Source organism: Microcaecilia unicolor, chromosome 11 (genome assembly GCF_901765095.1).
Source record: "Microcaecilia unicolor chromosome 11, aMicUni1.1, whole genome shotgun sequence".
NCBI lineage: Eukaryota > Metazoa > Chordata > Amphibia > Gymnophiona > Siphonopidae > Microcaecilia > Microcaecilia unicolor.
In genome coordinates, this window is record NC_044041.1 from 191,562,998 (window position 1) to 191,581,941 (window position 18,944).

The following is an 18,944-nucleotide window of genomic DNA, read 5'->3' on the forward strand; positions in this document are numbered from 1 at the left end:
TTTTTCACTGAAAAAAATCAACGAAAACCGAAACCGACGATAACCGAAGTCAACGAAAACCGAGGTTTCACTGAATATTGTTGATTTTTTTTTTCCTGTGGAACAGTAGTTGTCATGTTATTCTAAGTCTCAAATGCCTTTAAACGTGAACGTCAATCGTTTCAAGCAGTGATAACGTCCACGCACATCCCAGATAGGGATTTTGTAGAACCAAGCGTGGACATCAATGCGTATGTTTGCGTAGAGAATAAGAAGAAATACATTACAAAGGCAGTTGCTAATGACACATGTTATCAATAGAAATCAAACAAAATAAAACATGGAAAATAAAATAAGATGATACCTTTTTTATTGGACATAACTTAATACATTTCTTGATTAGCTTTCGAAGGCTGCCCTTCTTCGTCAGATCGGAAATAAGCAAATGTGCTAGCTGACAGTGTATATAAGTGAAAACATTCAAGCATTACTATGACAGTCTGACAGGGTGGGAGGATGGGGGTGGGTCGGAGGTATACATGGGGACATCAAAGCATATCATTGATATTCTAACAGGATGGGTGTGGATAGGTGAGGGGTGGGGTGATCAACAGAGACATACAGCTTTATGGTTTATAATGGGCTAGGAACCCCAGATCCTTGTTAAGTCCTTTCTGTTGGGTGTTAAAATATTCAATCATTCTGACTTCAAAGGTCTTACGTTCTTGTATGGTTTTAAAGTTACCTTTCAGGATTCTCACTGTGAAGTCATTGGTACAGTGAGACCCACCCTGTCAGACTGTCATAGTAATGCTTGAAGGTTTTCACTTATATACACTGTCAGCTAGCACATTTGCTTATTTCCGATCTGACGAAGAAGGGCAACCTTCGAAAGCTAATCAAGAAATGTATTAAGTTATGTCCAATAAAAAAGGTATCATCTTATTTTCTTTTCCATGTTTTATTTTGTTTGATTTCTATTGATAACCTTAAGAGTGGACTAACACGGCTACCACACTCCTCTACTTAATGACACATGTAAATGAGGCAGATAATTACAGGCACACGTTTAATATTTAAAAATAGATTTGTTTTGGTACCAATTCATAGAAGCTTGGAGATGACTACCATGTTTCTACTGTTATGTTTCTGGGCTATTCTGTTCCCAGAAGGAAGGGGAGGCACACTCCAGATGAAAAGAAAAAGGAGAATTTGGGGTAGGTGAGGGTTGTTAGCAAGTGTTATTTGTTAGTGGAAAGACTTGCCCGAGGAAATGCATGTAGTCAGTTTGGGGTTCGACATAGCAGCTGGCAGTAGATACTTTATCCAACACAGTGATGGATCCTATGGACAAGCTCCAGGGTGTTTTTTTTTTCTTTCTTTTAATGCTGGGACTGCTTTTGTTCTTGTTTAACCTCCATTAGGAGCCCTTTCACTGGAAAATTAACATTTGCCATTTGATGTAGGAGAGAATGTGAAGCTGTAACAAAATACTAATAGTGTGGCTCAACCTTTCAGATCCTCACCCTTCTGTCAAACTCTCCTTCACTGTTCTCCCAACTAAAATGTTTGAGGCAGATGTGTGTCCACGGTCCATCTCTACTCACCTCACCTTCCCTCTCGTAGATAAATCGCCCACCGGTGAAGCTCAATCTTTTGACCTGTCAGGTGCGGCCCAACCCTGAGGAGAAGAGAAGCTTTGACCTCGTGACACGTAAGTTGCTCCTGCAACTGGGAGGGTCCACTTGACCTTAGAAGAGCTGGTAATCTACCTCGTGAAGGTGCCAGTCGCTAGGGCCCTGCCTAGTGAGGGCATGGGTAGATCTAGGAAGGGCATAAGCACCCTGCCTGGTTTGACAGCCACGGTTGTTGCTTAGAATAACTCTCTGGAAGGGTTTGTGAGTGGTTTCCCGCCTGGCAGATTTCTTTTCAGGTCTTAATTTCACCGGATTTTCCCTCTTCTTTCAGATAACAGGACTTACCACTTCCAGGCTGAAGATGATCAGGAGTATGTTGCGTAAGTGTCCCTTGGCTCTTCGGAACTTACGACCCCTGTCATGGGGTCTAGTTCCTCCCCTCAGCACTACAGTTATCGTTATCTGTGATTCGTGGTTGGAAAACGTGGTAACAACAGTTAGCATAGCTGGACTAAAAAAAAAAAAGATTTGGGCAAGTTCCTGGAGGAAATGTTCCTACACAGTTATTAACAATGGAGATTTTGGGAAAGCCACTGCATATGTCTGAGGACAAGCAACATGAAATCTATATACTTTTTTGGGATTCTACCAGAAACGTGACCTGGATTGGCCACTGTCTTGGGCTTAATATACCTTTGGTCTGACCCAATATTTCTGTTGTCCCTCTGCTCCCTCCCTGGTCCATGCACTTTCTTTGTGTCTGCAGTTGGGTGTCTGTGCTGCAGAACAGCAAGGAGGAATCCCTCAACAACGCTTTCAAGGGGGAGCTGAGCAAGGGGGACCACGGTGGTACAAACAGCGGCCTGCAAGAACTCACCAAGACCATCATTGCAGAGGTGAAGAACATGCCGGGGAACAGGCAGTGCTGTGACTGCGGAGCCCCAGGTAGGCAAGGAATAGGAGAAGAAGCAACGGGGAATGTTTGGTCAATCAAATCACTTGATCTTCTCAACATTCCGAAGCTTCCAATAGGCCCTTTGAGACATGAGGCTGATAACTGCTTTGTGCAGCAGAAGCTTCAGAGAGATCTCTCCTAGGACATATGAATATTAAGAAACAGTAGCTTCATTAGTAACAGAGTGCATTTATTTTGTAGGACCAGCTTTCTGGCTTATGCACACATCAGTTTTTGATTTGAATGCCCTCCCTCTCTCCTCCAACCCCACTGGCAGGCACTTTCCAAGCAAAGAAGACCAAGGGTGGAAGAAAACCAAATCCAAACGACCAGTCCAAACAAGGGAATAAAAGCTTCAGAAGAAGTTTATTCCCTTGTTTGGACCAGTGGCATAGCCACAGGTGGGCCTGGGTGGGCCGGGGCTCACTCACTTAGGGCTCAGGCCCACCCAACAGTACCACATGTTTAGTGGTAGCTGGTGGGGATCCCAAGCTCAGCCAGCTGAAGACTTCCTCCTAATGGTAACGAAAACACCACTCTCCACGATACCAGCACCTGCGCATGCTCAGTTTTCAGCGCACTTGGTGCCCACCCACTTCTTGCCTAGGCCCACCCAAAATCTGTAGTCTGGCTACGCCCCTGGTTTGGACTGGTCATTTGGATTTGGGTTTCTTCCACCCTTGGTCTTCTTTGCTTGCATTTCTGTGAAAGGTGTGGAACCCCCCCCCCCCCCCTCTTCCTGTTTCCATTGGTTGATTTTTAGACGCTTTCCAAGGTCACACAAGTCTGTCTCTCTCAGTATTTGATTATCGGTGTCTCTGACCCTTTTCCATCAAAACAGGACCGTATGATACTTTACAGTGTAAGCACTGTGTGCCAAGAAGATGGACTTCTAAATATGCTCCGAGTTTAGAATTACGTTCTGAAATGTTTATAAGTGACCAGAGGTGGGGATGGGAGAGGACCCAAGCCACACGTGATGCTGATTTTGCTGCAAAATTATTTGAACCTATGAATATTTTGGGGATTCACATTTGGGACTTAGGAAATATTACATGTTCTGCTGGGTGGTACGCCACATGGTTTATCTTTCCCCCCCGCTCAGATGTTTTTATTTTTTAAGGGGGGGGGGGAATCAGGCCAGTGCGTGTATTGTGTACATGCTCCCTGTCAGACCCGGCCCCCCACTTCCCCGTTCGTACCTTAAAATCGTCTCTGCTCTAGTCGTCATCCGGACAGCGACAATGGCACTCATAGGCTGCCTGCAGCCTGCACTCTAAACCGTCCCGCCTCTTCTGATGCAACTTCCTGTTTTGTGAAGGGTGGGACAGTTCAGAGAGCAGGCCGCAGGCAGCTTATGAGTGCCGCTGCCTGGGAGGAGACTGGAGTAGAGATGATTTTAAGGTACTGGGGTGTGTGTGTGTGTGGGGGGGGGGGGGGGTGCAGAAATGGGGGAGGGGTGCGGGAGATGCACCCCCTGAAAAAAAAAAAAAAAAAAAATTCACGGCTACGCCACTGAATCAGGATGTAGGGGCATCTTGCTTCCTGCTCCCGAGCTGAGCTCTCCAGGGTTATAAGCTTGCATTTGCCGACCTGGACCTTGGCAGCTGGACCTGAACTTTCAAGTGCAAAATTAAAGCGCAGTTTGTAGGTTGTGTCTCTTCCTTTTGCCTCGCTGATGTTTTTTTGTTTTCATCATGTATTTCACGGTATTATGGGGGGTCTGACTGGGAAGGTGGGCTTTATGGTGGGTGTGTCTTACATCTTGGGGATGGCAAAAGCTTTTATTACTCCTGAGTTGGCCGATAGTTTTGGGTAGCAGGGCTGTAGCTCAGTATGTGTGACTGTATAGAGTGCAAAGGAAACTGAGGTGCCAGAATTGTACCTCATTCATTAGCTTCCCTTGCTGATATCGTGCAAGTGGGTGGGGTAGGAGTGCGGTGAGAGCACATGGGGGCATGAAACACAGGGTGCACAGACCTTGAGAAAGCAGGTCCTGGCTGAGAGGAAGGGGATAAGAATTCAAGTTAGTCTATTACTGCGAAATTCTATATATGGTGCCCAGCATTATAAGCAGTATAAAATGTTTTGTACTTTTTTGGGATCTTGCCAGGTACTTGTGACCTGGATTGGCCACTGTTGGAAACAGGATGCAGGGCTTGATGGACCTTCGGTCTTTCCAAGTATGGCAATACTTATGTACTGGGGATTCTGAATGGAATCTTGCTACTCTTTGGGGGTCTACATGGAACGTTGCTACACTTTGAAATTCTGCATGGAATCTTGTTATTCTTTAGAATTCTAGAATCTTGCTACTCTTTGGGGTTCTACATGGAATGTTGCTATTCTTTGTTTTTCTGCCAGGTACTTGTGACCTGGATTAGTCACTGTTGGAAACAGGATGCTGGGCTTGATGGACCTTTGGTCTTTCCCAGTATGGCAACACTTTTGTACTTATGTTCCATTTTTGCACTGATTGTTCGGCACAGAAAACCATTATAATGGAAGCTAGGCGCCAAAACAGTCCGAAAATGACAGATCAGTGCAGGACTACACTTACGTGCCCTGTTATGGAATAGCATCTAAGTGTATTCGTGCGGATCTGAAAAGGGGGCATAATGATGGGAGGAACATGAGCGGGTCAGTGTTATAGAATTCGGGGGTTAGTGCCCATCCTGTGTGCCGAGATTTACACCTGGTTTCAGTTGGTGTAAATGCTCACTATTCTACAAAGGATGGCTAGCCTGGAGCGCCCTTTATAGAAGACCTTCCACTGCCAATCAGCGGCGTAGCCAGACACCCAATTTTGGGTGGGCCTGGGCCCAGGATGGGTGAGCAGAAGAACTTTGCCCTGTTCCACAAGTGATTTGGTCTCTCCCTCTCTCGCCTGCACGCCATTTGGTCTCTCAAACATCCTTCCTCCCTCGCATGCAGCAACTAATACACCCTGCTCATGTTGGCCCTACAGCCTTCCCTCTGATGCAACTTCCTGTTTCCGCATAGGTGGGAATACATCAGAGGGAAGGCTGTGGGGCTGGTGCGAATAGTATGTATCAGTCTCTGCTCACTGCAGGCGAAGACCTGCTATTTACAAGGTATGCAGGAGGGACAGTTGTTGGGAGTTTTTGGCTGGTGAGGCTTAGAGATCCCTGCCAGCCACATCATAGGTGTGGGCCTGAGCTCAAAGTGGGTGGGCCTGGGCCCATCCAGGCCCACCCTTGGCTTTGCCACTGCCGCCAATTATTTTTCAGTGCCATATACTGAATTGAGCCTTTAATGTTGTGTCTCTGCCTTCCAGACCCCACCTGGCTGTCTACTAACTTGGGGATCTTGACCTGTATTGAGTGCTCGGGGATCCATCGGGAGCTGGGTGTACACTATTCCCGCATCCAGTCCCTGACGCTGGACGTGCTGAGCACTTCGGAACTGCTGGTATGTATCTTCCTCCTCTTCCTCCTCGCCTCTCACTGAGCCCAGAATTAGTTGGGTCGTTTCCCTAGTGAGACTGGCTGGAACCCACAAATAGCTCTGAGTCCCGAACAGCTGTGACCCAAAGTAACCTAGTCCTGTCCAGCTGCAGGAAGCAGGGTTGAGTGAGCCGTATTCAAAGGAAGAGTTACATAACGAGCAGTAAATAACGCCTACTACTTCAGTCATGCTAAATGTGCACCCAGTGGCATACAGTAAGAGACATTGCTAAGAGCATGTGTTAGCTTATATGAGATTATCCCGGCTACGAAGGACAATGAAGCTCTTTCACTAAGCTGCGGCAAATCTGCGCTTAACGTATGCTAACAGAGAACTTTCCTGCACATACAGTGAAACCTTGGTTTTCGTCGATAATCCGTCCGAAAACAATCGGCGAAATCCGAAACCGACGAAAACCGAGGCAATTAACGAGGACGCCCAAAATCGGGAGAAGGACGTCCATCTTCCGATACAAATTGAGTGATGGACGTTCTTTTTTTTTCGATGAAATCCGAGGCAACCGACGAAAACCGAGACAAATTTCTAGTCGAAAAAATCAACGAAATCCGAAACCGACCAAAACCGACGTCAATGAAAACCGAGGCTTCACTGTAAAACCATTTTTAAAGCGGCGGTATCGAGGCCATTTTAAATATAGATTTTTTTTTGCAGGTCACTCATTTTTTCATTAGTTCACAGGTCTTGCCGCAAAGAAAAAAAAATGAACACAGGAGAACCTACTGGCTCTGTTTAGTCAGCGTTATCCAGTTAGCACACGGTAATGCAAACGCACTAGTTGCTTGACGTTTCCACACCCCGCAAAGCCATGTCATTTTTCAGCCTTTTTACCCGCTGCGTTAAAAAGAGCCTCGGCGTATGGCAAAAATGGTCCCCGTCGCTAGCCCAGGGCCCTTTCTACCATAGCTTAGTAAAAAGGCCCCTTAATGCAGTGTAGTTAAAGGACCCCGATGTTTTTAAGAGAGCACTCAATGGCAAGGTCTCCTGTCTATTTATAGATGAGGATATTTAAAATGGTTTAAATGGCCAGGAAAGGTTCCTGGCAGCTACCTACCCCACTGCAGCCTTTGCCACCGAAACCTTTTCCTCTCTTCTCTGATTTCACTAATGCCTGCTATTGATCATGTTCCTCCTTCACAGTTGGCAGTAAGTATTGGAAACGCAAAGTTTAATGAGATCTTGGAGGCTGCTCTTCCTGCCCAGACCAGTGTAAAACCTTCACCCAGCAGTGACATGTAAGTTTGTGGGACTTGCTGTGGGTAGAGTTTTTGTTGGGGGTAGGAGGGGCGAGTAAGGAGGTGCATCCTTATTCGCTGTTCACCGCCGTTGCCTTGACTTTCTTTCATCTCAAGCTATTCTTGATCCACTTCAGTCTGGCTTTCGCCCCCTTCATTCAACTGAAACAACGCTTGCTAAAGTCTCCAATGATCTGTTCCTAGCCAGATCCAAAGGTCTCTATTCTATCCTCATCCTTCTCGATCTATCTGCTGCTTTTGACACTGTTGATCACAGTCTACTCCTTGATACGCTGTCCTCACTTGGATTTCAGGGCTCTGTTCTTTCCTGGTTTTCTTCTTATCTCTCCCAGCATACCTTTAGGATCCTCTTCTACTTCTATCCCACTGTCAGTTGGTGTACCTCAGGGATCTGTCCTGGGACCTCTTCTCTTCTCCATCTATACTTCTTCCCTTGGTACTCTCATCCCAAGGTTTTCAGTATCATCTTTATGCTGATGACTCCCAGATCTACCTCGCCACACCAGAAATCACAGCCGAAACCCAGGCCAAAGTATCAGCCTGCCTGTCTGACATTGCTGCCTGGATGTCTCAGCGCCATCTGAAACTAAACATGACCAAGACTGAGCTTCTTATCTTTCCCCCTAAACCAACCTCTCCTCCTCCCCCATTCTCTATTTCTGTGGATAACACTCTCATCCTTCCTGTCTCATCAGCTCGTAACCTTGGGGTCATCTTCGATTCCTCCCTCTCCTTCTCTGCACATATTCAACAGACTGCTAAAACCTGTCGTTTCTTTCTCTATAATATCAGTAAAATTCGCCCTTTCCTTTCTGAGCACACTACCAGAACCTTCATCCACGCTCTTATCACCTCTCGCTTAGACTATTGCAACTTGCTTCTCACAGGTCTCCCACTTAGCCATCTCTCTCCTCTTCAATCTGTTCATAATTCTGCTGCACGACTAATATTCCGCCAGGGTCGTTATGCTCATATTAGCCCTCTCCTCAAGTCACTTCACTGGCTTCCTATCCATTTCTGCATACAGTTCAAACTCCTCTTATTGACCTATAAGTGCATTCACTCTGCAGCTCCTCAGTACCTCTCCACTCTCATCTCTCCCTACATTCCTCCCCGGGAACTCCGTTCACTGGGTAAATCTCTCTTATCTGCACCCTTCTCCTCCACCGCTAACTCCAGACTCCATTCCTTTTATCTTGCTGCACCATATGCCTGGAATAGACTTCCTGAGCTGGTATGTCAAGCTCCATCTCTGGCCATCTTCAAATCTAAGCTAAAAGCCCACCTTTTTGATGCTGCTTTTAACTCCTAACCCTTATTCACTTGTTCAGAACCCTTATTTTATCATCCTCACCTTAATATTCCCTTATCTCTTGTTTGTCCTGTTTGTCTGTCCTAATTAGATTGTAAGCTCTGTCGAGCAGGGACTGTCTCTTCATGTTCAAGTGTACAGTGCTGCGTAAGTCTAGTAGTGCTATAGAAATGATAAGTAGTAGTAGTAGTAGTAGCAGTAGCATCCTGTACCACTCAACAGGTGAAGTCCAGTGAGTTTGTGTTTTAGGCAGTGGGGGAGGGGGGTGATGTGAGTACAAGTCTGAGCACAGGTTCTGGAGGTTGATTGTCTAGAAGTCTGGTTTCTTCAGTTAATGACGATAGAGAGTAGCCCCTCAAAGTCACCTGAGCTCACTGAGTGCAACCTCACAAAACAAAGGGGGACACAAAACTTCCACAGTAAATGAAGACAAACAGAAGGGTGGAAGTAGATGTTCCAGGATAAACCAGAACAAAGTCCAAATGTCTATTTATTCTTCAATGGCTGCTCAAATAGACGTACAATCTTGACCTCCACAAGCATAAATAACCCTGACCCAAATAGTCCTGACTGAACACGGGCCGTGTTTCGGCAGAAAATCTTCTATAGGAGTCTATTGATAGTATTTATTTATTTTGTTACATTCAATGTTCTTATTTTTATGTCTGCATTGTTATCAGTTTTGGGTCGGGATTATTTACGCCTGTGGAGGTCAAGATTGTACGTCTATTTGAACAACCATTGAAGAACAAATAGGTTTTTTTTTTCAGATATTTCGACTTTGTTCTGATTTATCCTGGAACATTTACTTCCACCCTTCTGTTTGACTTGTAACCTCAGACTTGTTAGTCTTCCTTCTGCTCTTTAGGGGTTGATATTCAAAAAGATTTAAACGGTCAGGAATGGGTCCTGGCCGTTTAAATTGTTTGAAGAAACAAGGCAAACGATCGGCAAACTCCAATGTGGTATAAAGACAAGCGGATCAGCGATAGGTAAAAAAAAAATGCTTTATTGCAGAATCACATAAAATGCCCGACACAGGCCGTGCTTCGCCCACAAGGGCTGCATCAGGGGCTATATAATGCTCAACAGCCAACAATCTAGGCGGTGTATATGGTGGTAGCAACCGAATATAATTGGAATTACATAGATGATAGTGTCAAGGAGATAAAAACCCAGCGCAATAACTGGATTGGAGGACAGAGGCGGAGCCTTTCACATTGTAACAGTCATTGCGCTGGTTTTTTATCTCCTTGACACTACCAGCTGTGTAATTCCAATTATATTTGGTTGTTGTTTGTCCTGTTTGTCTGTCCTAATTAGATTGTAAGCTCTGTGGAGCAGGGACTGTCTCTTCATGTTCAAGTGTACAGCGCTGCGTACGTCTAGTAGCGCTATAGAAATGATAAGTAGTAGTAGTAGTCTTTGGGATTCCGGAATCTTGCTACTCTTTGGGATTCCACACAGAATCTTGCTACTGTGGGATTCTAGAATCTTCCTACTCTTTGGGATTCCGGAATCTTGCTACTCTTTGTCCTTATCCCTTATTTGTCCTGTTTGTCTGGCCTAATTAGATTGTAAGCTCTGTCAAGCAGGGACTGTCTCTTCATGTTCAAGTGTACAGCGCTGCGTACGTCTAGTAGTGCTATAGAAATGATAAGTAGTAGCAGTAGTGTTAGCACCATATACACCGCCTAGATTGTTGGCTCTTGAGCATTATATAGCCCCTGACACAGCCCTTGAGGGCGAAACAAGGCCTGTGTCGGGCATTTTATGTGATTGTGATTCTGCAATAAAGCATTTTTTTTTGGACGTATCGTTTAAATCGTTTGTCCAGTTTAACCGGGCATATTCAGCAGCACTTAACCAAGTGGTTGCCAAGTCTGTCCTGGAGGCTTCCCAACCAGTCAGATGTTCAGGATTTCCATCATGAATATGCATGAGAACAATTTGCATGCGAAGGAGGCGGTGCGTGCAAATCTGTTCATGAATATTTGTTGTGGATATCCAGAAAACCTGACTGGTTGGGGGGAGCCTTCAGGAAAGGTTTGCGAACTATTGGCTTATGCCAAACCCAATTATTTTGTGAGCATTCTAGGGGTGGATAAACACGCTAAAAGTTTTAAAATAAAATTTAACAAAATATAATTTACGAGAATGTAAATCTTACAAGAAAAAGAAAAACAACGAAAATATCGATTGGCAGAAAAAATGAACAGAATCGTCATTAAAAATAGACCCCCATTATAGAAGTGTTTAGAAAGTTTTAATGCACAGTAAAAAAAAAATTTAAATTAAGACGAATGTGTGAATTGACCTGATAAATATATGAAAATTGTGGAAAAAAGGCTAAACGAGCTGAATTTTTGGATTGTGTACATCCCTTCCATCCCCCGAGAGTTACCCAGAGAAACCGGTAGTCCCACAAAAGTACTGAGAAATAGTGAGGGGGGGGGGGGGGAGATGTGACAGATAACAACAAAGAGAGTCCAAATCTCCCGCAAAAAACAAGAAAACAACAAAAAGGAGGCAGAAGATACCCAGAAAGACCAAACTAAAATCCCAGATGTCAAAAAGCCAAAATCCTTTATTAAGACCCTACACGGTCCATGTTTTGGCCAGAGAGGCCTTCTTCAGGGGTCTACAGTTTGGCATATACAGATATTCTTCCAAAAAATTTATAGAATTTATGTTTCGCTTGGATAGCACCCGGAGATTGTCTCAATTTGTGAGCATCTTTGGAAGAATATCTGTATATGCCAAACTGTAGACCCCTGAAGAAGGCCTCTCTGGCCGAAACACGGATCGTGTAGGGTCTTAATAAAGGATTTTGGCTTTTTGACATCTGGGATGTGACAGATATGCAGAGGCTCAAAGAGAATGGACAGAGGTGAGCAGGAAAGGGAATAAGTGTTGGCAGGTGGAAAGTTGAGCAAAATATTTCAGCTCCATGCTCTAACTGAACTGTTCTGCTTCTCCCCTCCCCCTTCCCCTCCTCCCATAGGAATGCACGAAAGGAGTACATCCTAGCTAAGTATGTGGACCATAAGTACGTAGAGAAGGAGAGCTGGGCTGAATCTCGTCGAGTTTTGGAAGCCATCCAGAACTGCGACCTACTGGCTTTGTTAAAGGCCTTTGCAGAGGGGTGGGATCTGACAAAACCTGTACCGACCCAAGATGGACAGGTAAGTTCTGCACATAGACTGTGAGCATCGGCAGTGGGAAGACTGATTAACAAAGGAAGGATGGCTCGCCGACTGCATTAGGATAAGACAGGAACATGTTTTGGCTGTTGAGAAGTGTAGGATGGGATATACAGTGTTCTTTATGTATTAAGACAGCTCAGGGCAGGGTATAAGCAGAGATGCCAAGGATGAACCATCCCAAAGAGTGAGATTTACCATGCCAAGGAGTGAGACTGAAGGCCAGAGAGTGAGATTTTTCAGACAGTGTATCCAGGGTATAAACCTAGAATGATTTAATTGTAGTAACTAGCCGTTAAGTCTGATAAAATGGGCAAGATTTCCAGCTACCCTCCTCGCCGCCGCTCCCTCCCCCCTCTGTGCCTGGCCTCCTGCACTGACCTGACAGCGCCTCTGTGTGAAAGCGCTGCAGGCAGCAGCAGATCGCTCTGCACCTGCCTGCAGCGCTTCCACACGGAGGTGAGAGGCGCTGTCAGGTCAGTGCAGGGGGCCCGATACGGAGGGGGGCGGGAGTGGTGGCGGGGATGGGGGGGGGAGGGTGGAGGTTGGTGCGCGCGATGTTCATTTCCAGGCTCCAGCGGCAGCGGCAGCGTCTGACAGTCCGACTCAGTTTCCCTCTCTGTGCCGCCCTCTGACGTCATCACGTCTTGACGCGAGGGCGGCACAGAGAGGGAAGTCTCTACTGCTCATTTGCAGGTCACTTGCCATTTATATGTTTGATGCTTTGCAAGGCAGCATTAAATGATACTGGCTTTTCTTTGGAGCCTCTGAAAGAATACAGACAAAGTGGGGAGCAATTTGGGTAAATTTCTTCAGCTCAAAATTGTCTTCCACCCAATAGTTAAAAGTTTCAGAGCACAGGTACTTGCAGTAAAGGGAAAAGGGCCAGGGCAAGGGCAAGCAGTAGGCAGAGGAAGGTGTGCTCAGATTTCTTCCTACTGGTTGGGCCACTTGGTTTACTTCTCTAAGGCTTCCCTCTCACGAAAGCAGTGGCACTGAAGCTCTGATGAGTGAGAAATAGGCCTCAAAGAGTGTGAGATTGAGAGAGCTTTCAAATGAGTGAGACTTGGCACCTCTCACCTGACAGGTAGGAGCACACCAGAGCAAGCAGGGCTTCTAATCTGAGAGCCCTTCAAACTTTCCAGTAACTCTCCTAGCTGAATCCTTGATGAGTACCTGGGCTGCTTGAAGCTGCTTTTCCTGAAAGTCTGGTTTGTGTGTTTGACTTTGTTGTGCTCAGGCTTCTTCCGGCTTCCATTGTGCCTTTCTGCTTTCATGTTCTGAACTGTGAGGCTGACGCAACCTGCTGTTCGCAGGAGCGTATTAACAAGTATCTGGCATCGATCCCAGACATCATTTCTGGAAAGCCAACTGCAAACCCAGAAGCACGGGCTGCCTGGCCAGAAGCAGGCACACAGTCCTTCAGGAGGAAGCCTTCCTCTGGTCTGGACAAAGAATGGATTGTTGTCTGGTGACCAGTATTTCAGTGTCCTTCCTTCCAACAGATTTGGATGCGCTTTCACCACATCTCCCTCTGAAGGTCTTGCCAGTGTTGGCATGTGAGATGATGATCATTGTGTTGCATGTCAGAGGAGAAGCAAAATGCAAAAATTGTGGCCACCTTTGCAATATTTCAGTTATCACATGGTGTAATGTCTGTCTTCTCCTTTTGGTGGCGCTCTGGCTAGATCTCAGCAGACAGCATATAATATCTGAGCTGGTCTCTAAGGGGCAGTGTGGTAATGTGGGTCAAGGGTGGGTGTGGCTTGGATCAGGCACAGACTCGGTCACACACACGAGGGTTGTATGCAAAATTGGAAAGTCTTTATTATATGACACAGTATCTGCCTCCTGTTATTTCACAGGCTTTTATCCTGCACAAGCCCAGTCTCTAATTAGGATTGGCTCTGAGCCTAACCCAAACATTGTCCATTCACATGAAAAACAGGTACTTTCTGAATGGTACTCAAGCGGGCTCATTTTCGAAAGAGAAGGACGTCCATCTTTTGATATAAATCGGAAGATGGATGTCCTTCTCCCAGGGACGTCCAAATCGGTATAATTGAAGCTCGATTTAGGACGTCTTCAGCTGCACTCTGTCGCAAGGACGGCCAAAGTTCAAGGGACGTGTTGGAGGCGTAGCGAAGGCGGGGCTTAGGTGTGCCTAACACTTGGACGTCCTTGACCCATAATAAAAAAAAAAAACAAGGACGTCCCTGACGAGCACTTGGACGTTTTCACCCAGACCTGTTTTTCTTATGACTAATGCACAAAAGGTGCCCAAAATGACCAGATGACCACCGGAGGGAATCGGGGATGACCTCCCCTTACTCCCCCAGTGGTCACCAACCCCCTCCCATCCTCAAAAAACATCTTTAAAAATATTTTGTGCCAGCCTCTATGCCAGCCTCAGATGTCATGACAGCAGTATGCAGGTCCCTGGAGCAGTTTTAGTGGGTACTGCAGTGCACTTCAGACAGACGGACCCAGCCCCATCCCCCCCCCCCCCACCTGTTACGTTTGTGGAGGAAACAGCGAGCACTCCAAAACCCACCAGAAACCCACTGTATCCATATCTAGGTGCCCCCCTTCACCCGTAAGGGCTATGGTAGTGGTGTACAGTTGTGGGTAGTGGGTTTTGGGGGGCTCAACACACAAGGTAAGGGAGCTATGTACCTGGGAGCAAATTATGAAGTCCACTGCAGTGCCCCCTAGAGTGCCCGGTTGGTGTCTTGGCATGTCAGGGGGACCAGTGCACTACAAATGCTGGCTCCTCCCATGACCAAATGGCTTGCATTTGGCCGTTTTTGACATGGACGTCTTTGGTTTAGAAAACCGCTGAAAATCAGAAACGTTCATGTCAAGGAACATCCAAATCAAGGGACGGCGAAATTTAAGGATTTGGACTTCCCTGACGGTATTTTCGAAACAAAAGATGGACGTCCATCTTGTTTCAAAAATACGGGTTTCCCGCCCCTGGATTTGGACGTTTTGCAAGGATGTCCAAATCGCAACTTGGTCGTCCCTTTCGAAAATGCCCTTCAAGGTGTCTCCTACCTTGCCAGTCTTCCTACACAACTCTGATACCAATGAAGGTTGAGCCACACTACTACACTCATGGCCTCACTGATTTATTCAGCCTCAGGGCATTTAACTCCGGCCTGGTCTGAGCCCCGCTCCTCTGCCTCAGCTTCAGCCTTGGCAGACTAGCACCACCTGCTGCAAGGTGGCTGAATTGCATCATCAGTAAGGGAATGCTGTTCAGTATACCATCCACTCCCTCAGAGGCAGTATATACATTTTTATATAAAGATAAACTCCATGATATCGAAAACCGCAGATATTCAGTGCCAAACCAGCTATGCTGAGTGCTCAAAATAGGCCACTTAAGTAGCAGGCCTATCTTTGACCACTAAAAAGTTTACCGGTTAGCACTGAATATCGGCATAACTGCCAAAATAAACTGAGATATTCAAGGTCGGTCGCCGGAATTGACCCGGCATTGAATATCCGTTTAACAGTGGTGGCAGACAGCAAATCCAGGGCCCAGCGCTGGCTGGATATTGGGCCCAAAAAGATCAAATTAGAACATGGTAACCAGAATTCAGCCTTCCATCCCTTTCCAAGTTCTGCAATATTCAGTTGTGCTTTTCTCCCTGAGGCTCTGTAGGATTGACCTTTGAGCAGGGGCGTAGCCAGACTTCGGCGGGAGGGGGGTCCAGAACCCGAGGTGAGAGGACACATTTTAGCCCCCCCCATCACCGCCGTCACCACCACCAACAACTTTGACCCCCCCCCCGCCGACGACCCTCTCGACCCCCCTCCCGCCGCCAACCTCCCCCGCCGTTGCCGTCGCCTACCTTTGCTGGCGGGGGACCCTAACCCCCGCCAGCCGAGGTCCTCTTCTTCATTCGTTTTGTTTCTGAGTCTGACGTCGTGCACGCTGTACGTGCAGGACGTCAGACTCAGAAACAGAACGAAGGAAGAAGAGGACCTCGGCTGGCGGGGGTTGGGGTCCCCCGCCAGCAAAGGTAGGCGACGGAGAAGGCGGGTTGATGGCGGGAGGGGGGGGGTCAAGAGGGTCATCGGCAGGGGGGGGTCCAGGGCCAAATATACGGGGGCCCAGGCTATGCCCCTGCCTGTGAGTATCTATAGTCTCAATCTATTTGAATTTTGATTGGATGTGTTGACAGCTTTGTATAAGATACCGAATGCCAGTTTGGTGAAGTGAGAGTTAAGTGCATTTCTTGTTTTGGCAGGACCAAGGCGAGACTGCTTTGCACCTGGCTGTGCGCCTGGCTGACAGATCTTCTTTGCCATTGGTAGACTTCATCATCCAGAATGGGTAAAGGCAAATTAGCTGTTTAGTTAGTAGATTTATTCATTTATTCGGCTTTAGCTCACTCCTTTTTCAGTCGCAGCTCAAGGCAAGTTACGTTGTACCTGAGGCAATCAGGGGCGGACTGACCATTTGGGCAACCTGGCAGTGCCCGAGGGCCCAGAGGCTGTGCCCGGATATCCGCTGCATGCCACAGCCCTCCCTGGTCCTATCATTAAAGGTGCGGGGGGGGGGGGGGTGTGGAAATGTTCTTTCCTGACCGTTGTGCTGCTGCTATTCCCCCTGCATGGCACCACCATATTTTAAAAATGGCGGCCGAGACTACCTGCAGAAGTCTCACGAGACTGTCGAGACCCGTGAGACTACCGCAGGAAGTCTCGGCCACCATTTTGAAAACATGGCGGCTCCAGCGGGTGGGGGAATAGAGGCAGTGTAGTGGGCAGGAAAGAACATGCTTTCCCACACCCCCGCAGAGACCAGCAGATCACCAGGGCCCTTCAGGTAGGACGGGGGCAGCGGGGATGTCGTCTGTGGCGGTAGGGGGGGGGGGCAGAAGCAATGTGGTAGAGGGGTGTTGGGCAGCGGCTAGGCGGTGGGCCCAGACCACTCAGTCTGCCCCTGGAGTCAATGGAGGATTAAGTGGCTTATCCAAGTCACAAGGAACTGGATCAGGGTCTGAACCAGGGCTTCCCTGGTTATCAGCCCAGTGCTCTAACCACTAGGCTAATATTTTGCATCTTATGAATACCTTTTTTAAATTAGATTTTTGTGCAGTGCTGTGGGTAACCTTACGGAGGTTGAAAAATATTTGTAATAAACAGACCTGCAGTATTTTTCCAATTTCTTGCTCATGGAGGAGGGCTGAGTTCAGTGAAGTCGATGCTTTGGTTTGATTCTGTTGGGCAGCAGTGGCAGGGAAGACAGTTACCTGTTTTAATCTCTGCAGGGCAATCCTGGACCGGACAACGCTGACTGGGAACACGGCTCTCCACTACTGTGTTTTGTATAACAACCCCAACTGCCTAAAACTCCTGCTGAAAGGCAAGGCAGACATTAACCTAGGTAGGAACACTTTTGGCTTGCAAGACAGGGGCCATGGCTGACATGTGGGAGGCTTGGGCTCGTATACATCTACTTGGTGGGGAAAGCAGGGGTGGATGGTGACATGTTGAAGGAACTAGAGGATGAATAACGTTTGAAATGTTCAGAGCTGTTTCTGCAGCAGAGAGTTTGAAGTGCAATTGTAAACCATGCCAAGAAGCTTTCACTGTTGTGGCTCATAATATAGCAGTTCTGTTGTGGAGCCACTCTGTGTGTAAGGGAGGTTTGCATTGCTGCTATGCTGTGCTGGACTGGGCCTGTGTGTGTGTGCACAAGGGAAGCTTGCACTGCTGTTTGTGATGGGTGTGTGTGTGTGACATATGTACAAGGGAAACTTGCACTGCTGTCTGGCTGTACCTGTTTGGTCCTGTGCATTGCCACTACCTGTAGAAAGGTTTTGGTTCCCTATACCATCCTGCTGTCAGTCTTATTGTGCATTAAACTGCCTGGTAAATGATTCAGTGGTAACCTGTCCTCTGCTTCTGGGTCTAGTGAATGCAGTGGGTGATACAGCTCTGGACATTGCAAGGAAGAAGAAACACACGGAATGTGAAGAATTGGTAAACACAAGCCTTATTTCTGCTTTATTGGGTGTAGTCAGCTTTTGGTAGAAAGGGAAAGGATGGAACTTGATATACCACCTTTCTGTGGTTACAATCAAAGCAGTTGACATATTATATACAGGTACTGTATACAGGGCAATTAAGGGTTAAGAGACTTGCCCAGAGTCACAAGTGTTGGATTATTTGTAGTAAATAATTAGCAGATTTTAGTACACACAGCTTCAGCTTTAGAAATGTTAATTTCTTTCTTCATCTCTCTCTCATTCACCCCTGAATAATTCACTGCTGAGTCACTTTAAAGTTGAAGTAACAAAACATCTGTTTACTCACAGTTTGTAGTTAGATTATAATCAGACAGGCTTTTATATACATATTACTATACATTTGTCTTATCAGCTCCTTCCATGTGCTTAGATGGTAATGGATGCTCACACCACCATAGATCCTCTCAGGTTAGGAGAGATCATGAGCTCCATGTGCTCCATGTGCTGCATCTACCCCCACAGGAAGTTGCATAGCTGTGTGACCTCTCTAAGTAATTCACATCAGAGGTCACAGAGTAATCACAGAGAAATAATAGGTGACAGGCAATGCATGTAAAATACAATTACATTCCAACAACAAGGAGCTGCAGTGGGAATTGAACCCAGTTCCCCAGGATCAAAGTCCACCGCATTAACCACTAGGCTACTCCTCCACTAGCGACATTCCATGTAGGACGAAGAAGGGCAACCTTCGAAAGCTAATCAAGAAATGTATTAAGTTATGTCCAATAAAAAAGGTATCATCTTATTTTCTTTTCCATGTTTTATTTTGTTTGATTTCTATTGATAACCTTAAGAGTGGACTAACACGGCTACCACACTCCTCTACTTAATAGGGAAAAGGAAATTGGACTTGATATACCGCCTTTCTGTGGTTACAATCAAAGCAGTTTACATATTATATACAGGTACTTATTTTGTACCTGGGACAATTGAGGGTTAAGAGATGTGCCCACAGTCACAAGACGCTGTAGTGGGAATCAAGCCCAGTTCACCAGGATCAAAGTCAGCTGCACTAATCGCTAGGCTACCCCTCCACTCCACATAGAAAGGAAGGAGGTCCCCTCCG

General features: G+C 46.6%; 1 protein-coding gene across 2 annotated transcripts in view; it reads left to right on the plus strand.

The window, feature by feature from the left end:
• Positions 1 to 18,944, plus strand: part of ASAP3 (ArfGAP with SH3 domain, ankyrin repeat and PH domain 3) — a 69,326-nt gene that overhangs the window by 37,608 nt on the left and 12,774 nt on the right. For both annotated transcript variants that reach the window (XM_030217741.1, XM_030217740.1), the window contains exons 12-20: positions 1,606 to 1,693; positions 1,948 to 1,996; positions 2,383 to 2,561; positions 5,870 to 6,003; positions 7,198 to 7,292; positions 11,630 to 11,810; positions 16,088 to 16,173; positions 17,114 to 17,229; positions 17,761 to 17,828. In XM_030217741.1, the coding sequence (XP_030073601.1) occupies positions 1,606 to 1,693; positions 1,948 to 1,996; positions 2,383 to 2,561; positions 5,870 to 6,003; positions 7,198 to 7,292; positions 11,630 to 11,810; positions 16,088 to 16,173; positions 17,114 to 17,229; positions 17,761 to 17,828 (996 nt within the window). The remainder of the gene's footprint in view (positions 1 to 1,605; positions 1,694 to 1,947; positions 1,997 to 2,382; positions 2,562 to 5,869; positions 6,004 to 7,197; positions 7,293 to 11,629; positions 11,811 to 16,087; positions 16,174 to 17,113; positions 17,230 to 17,760; positions 17,829 to 18,944) is intronic.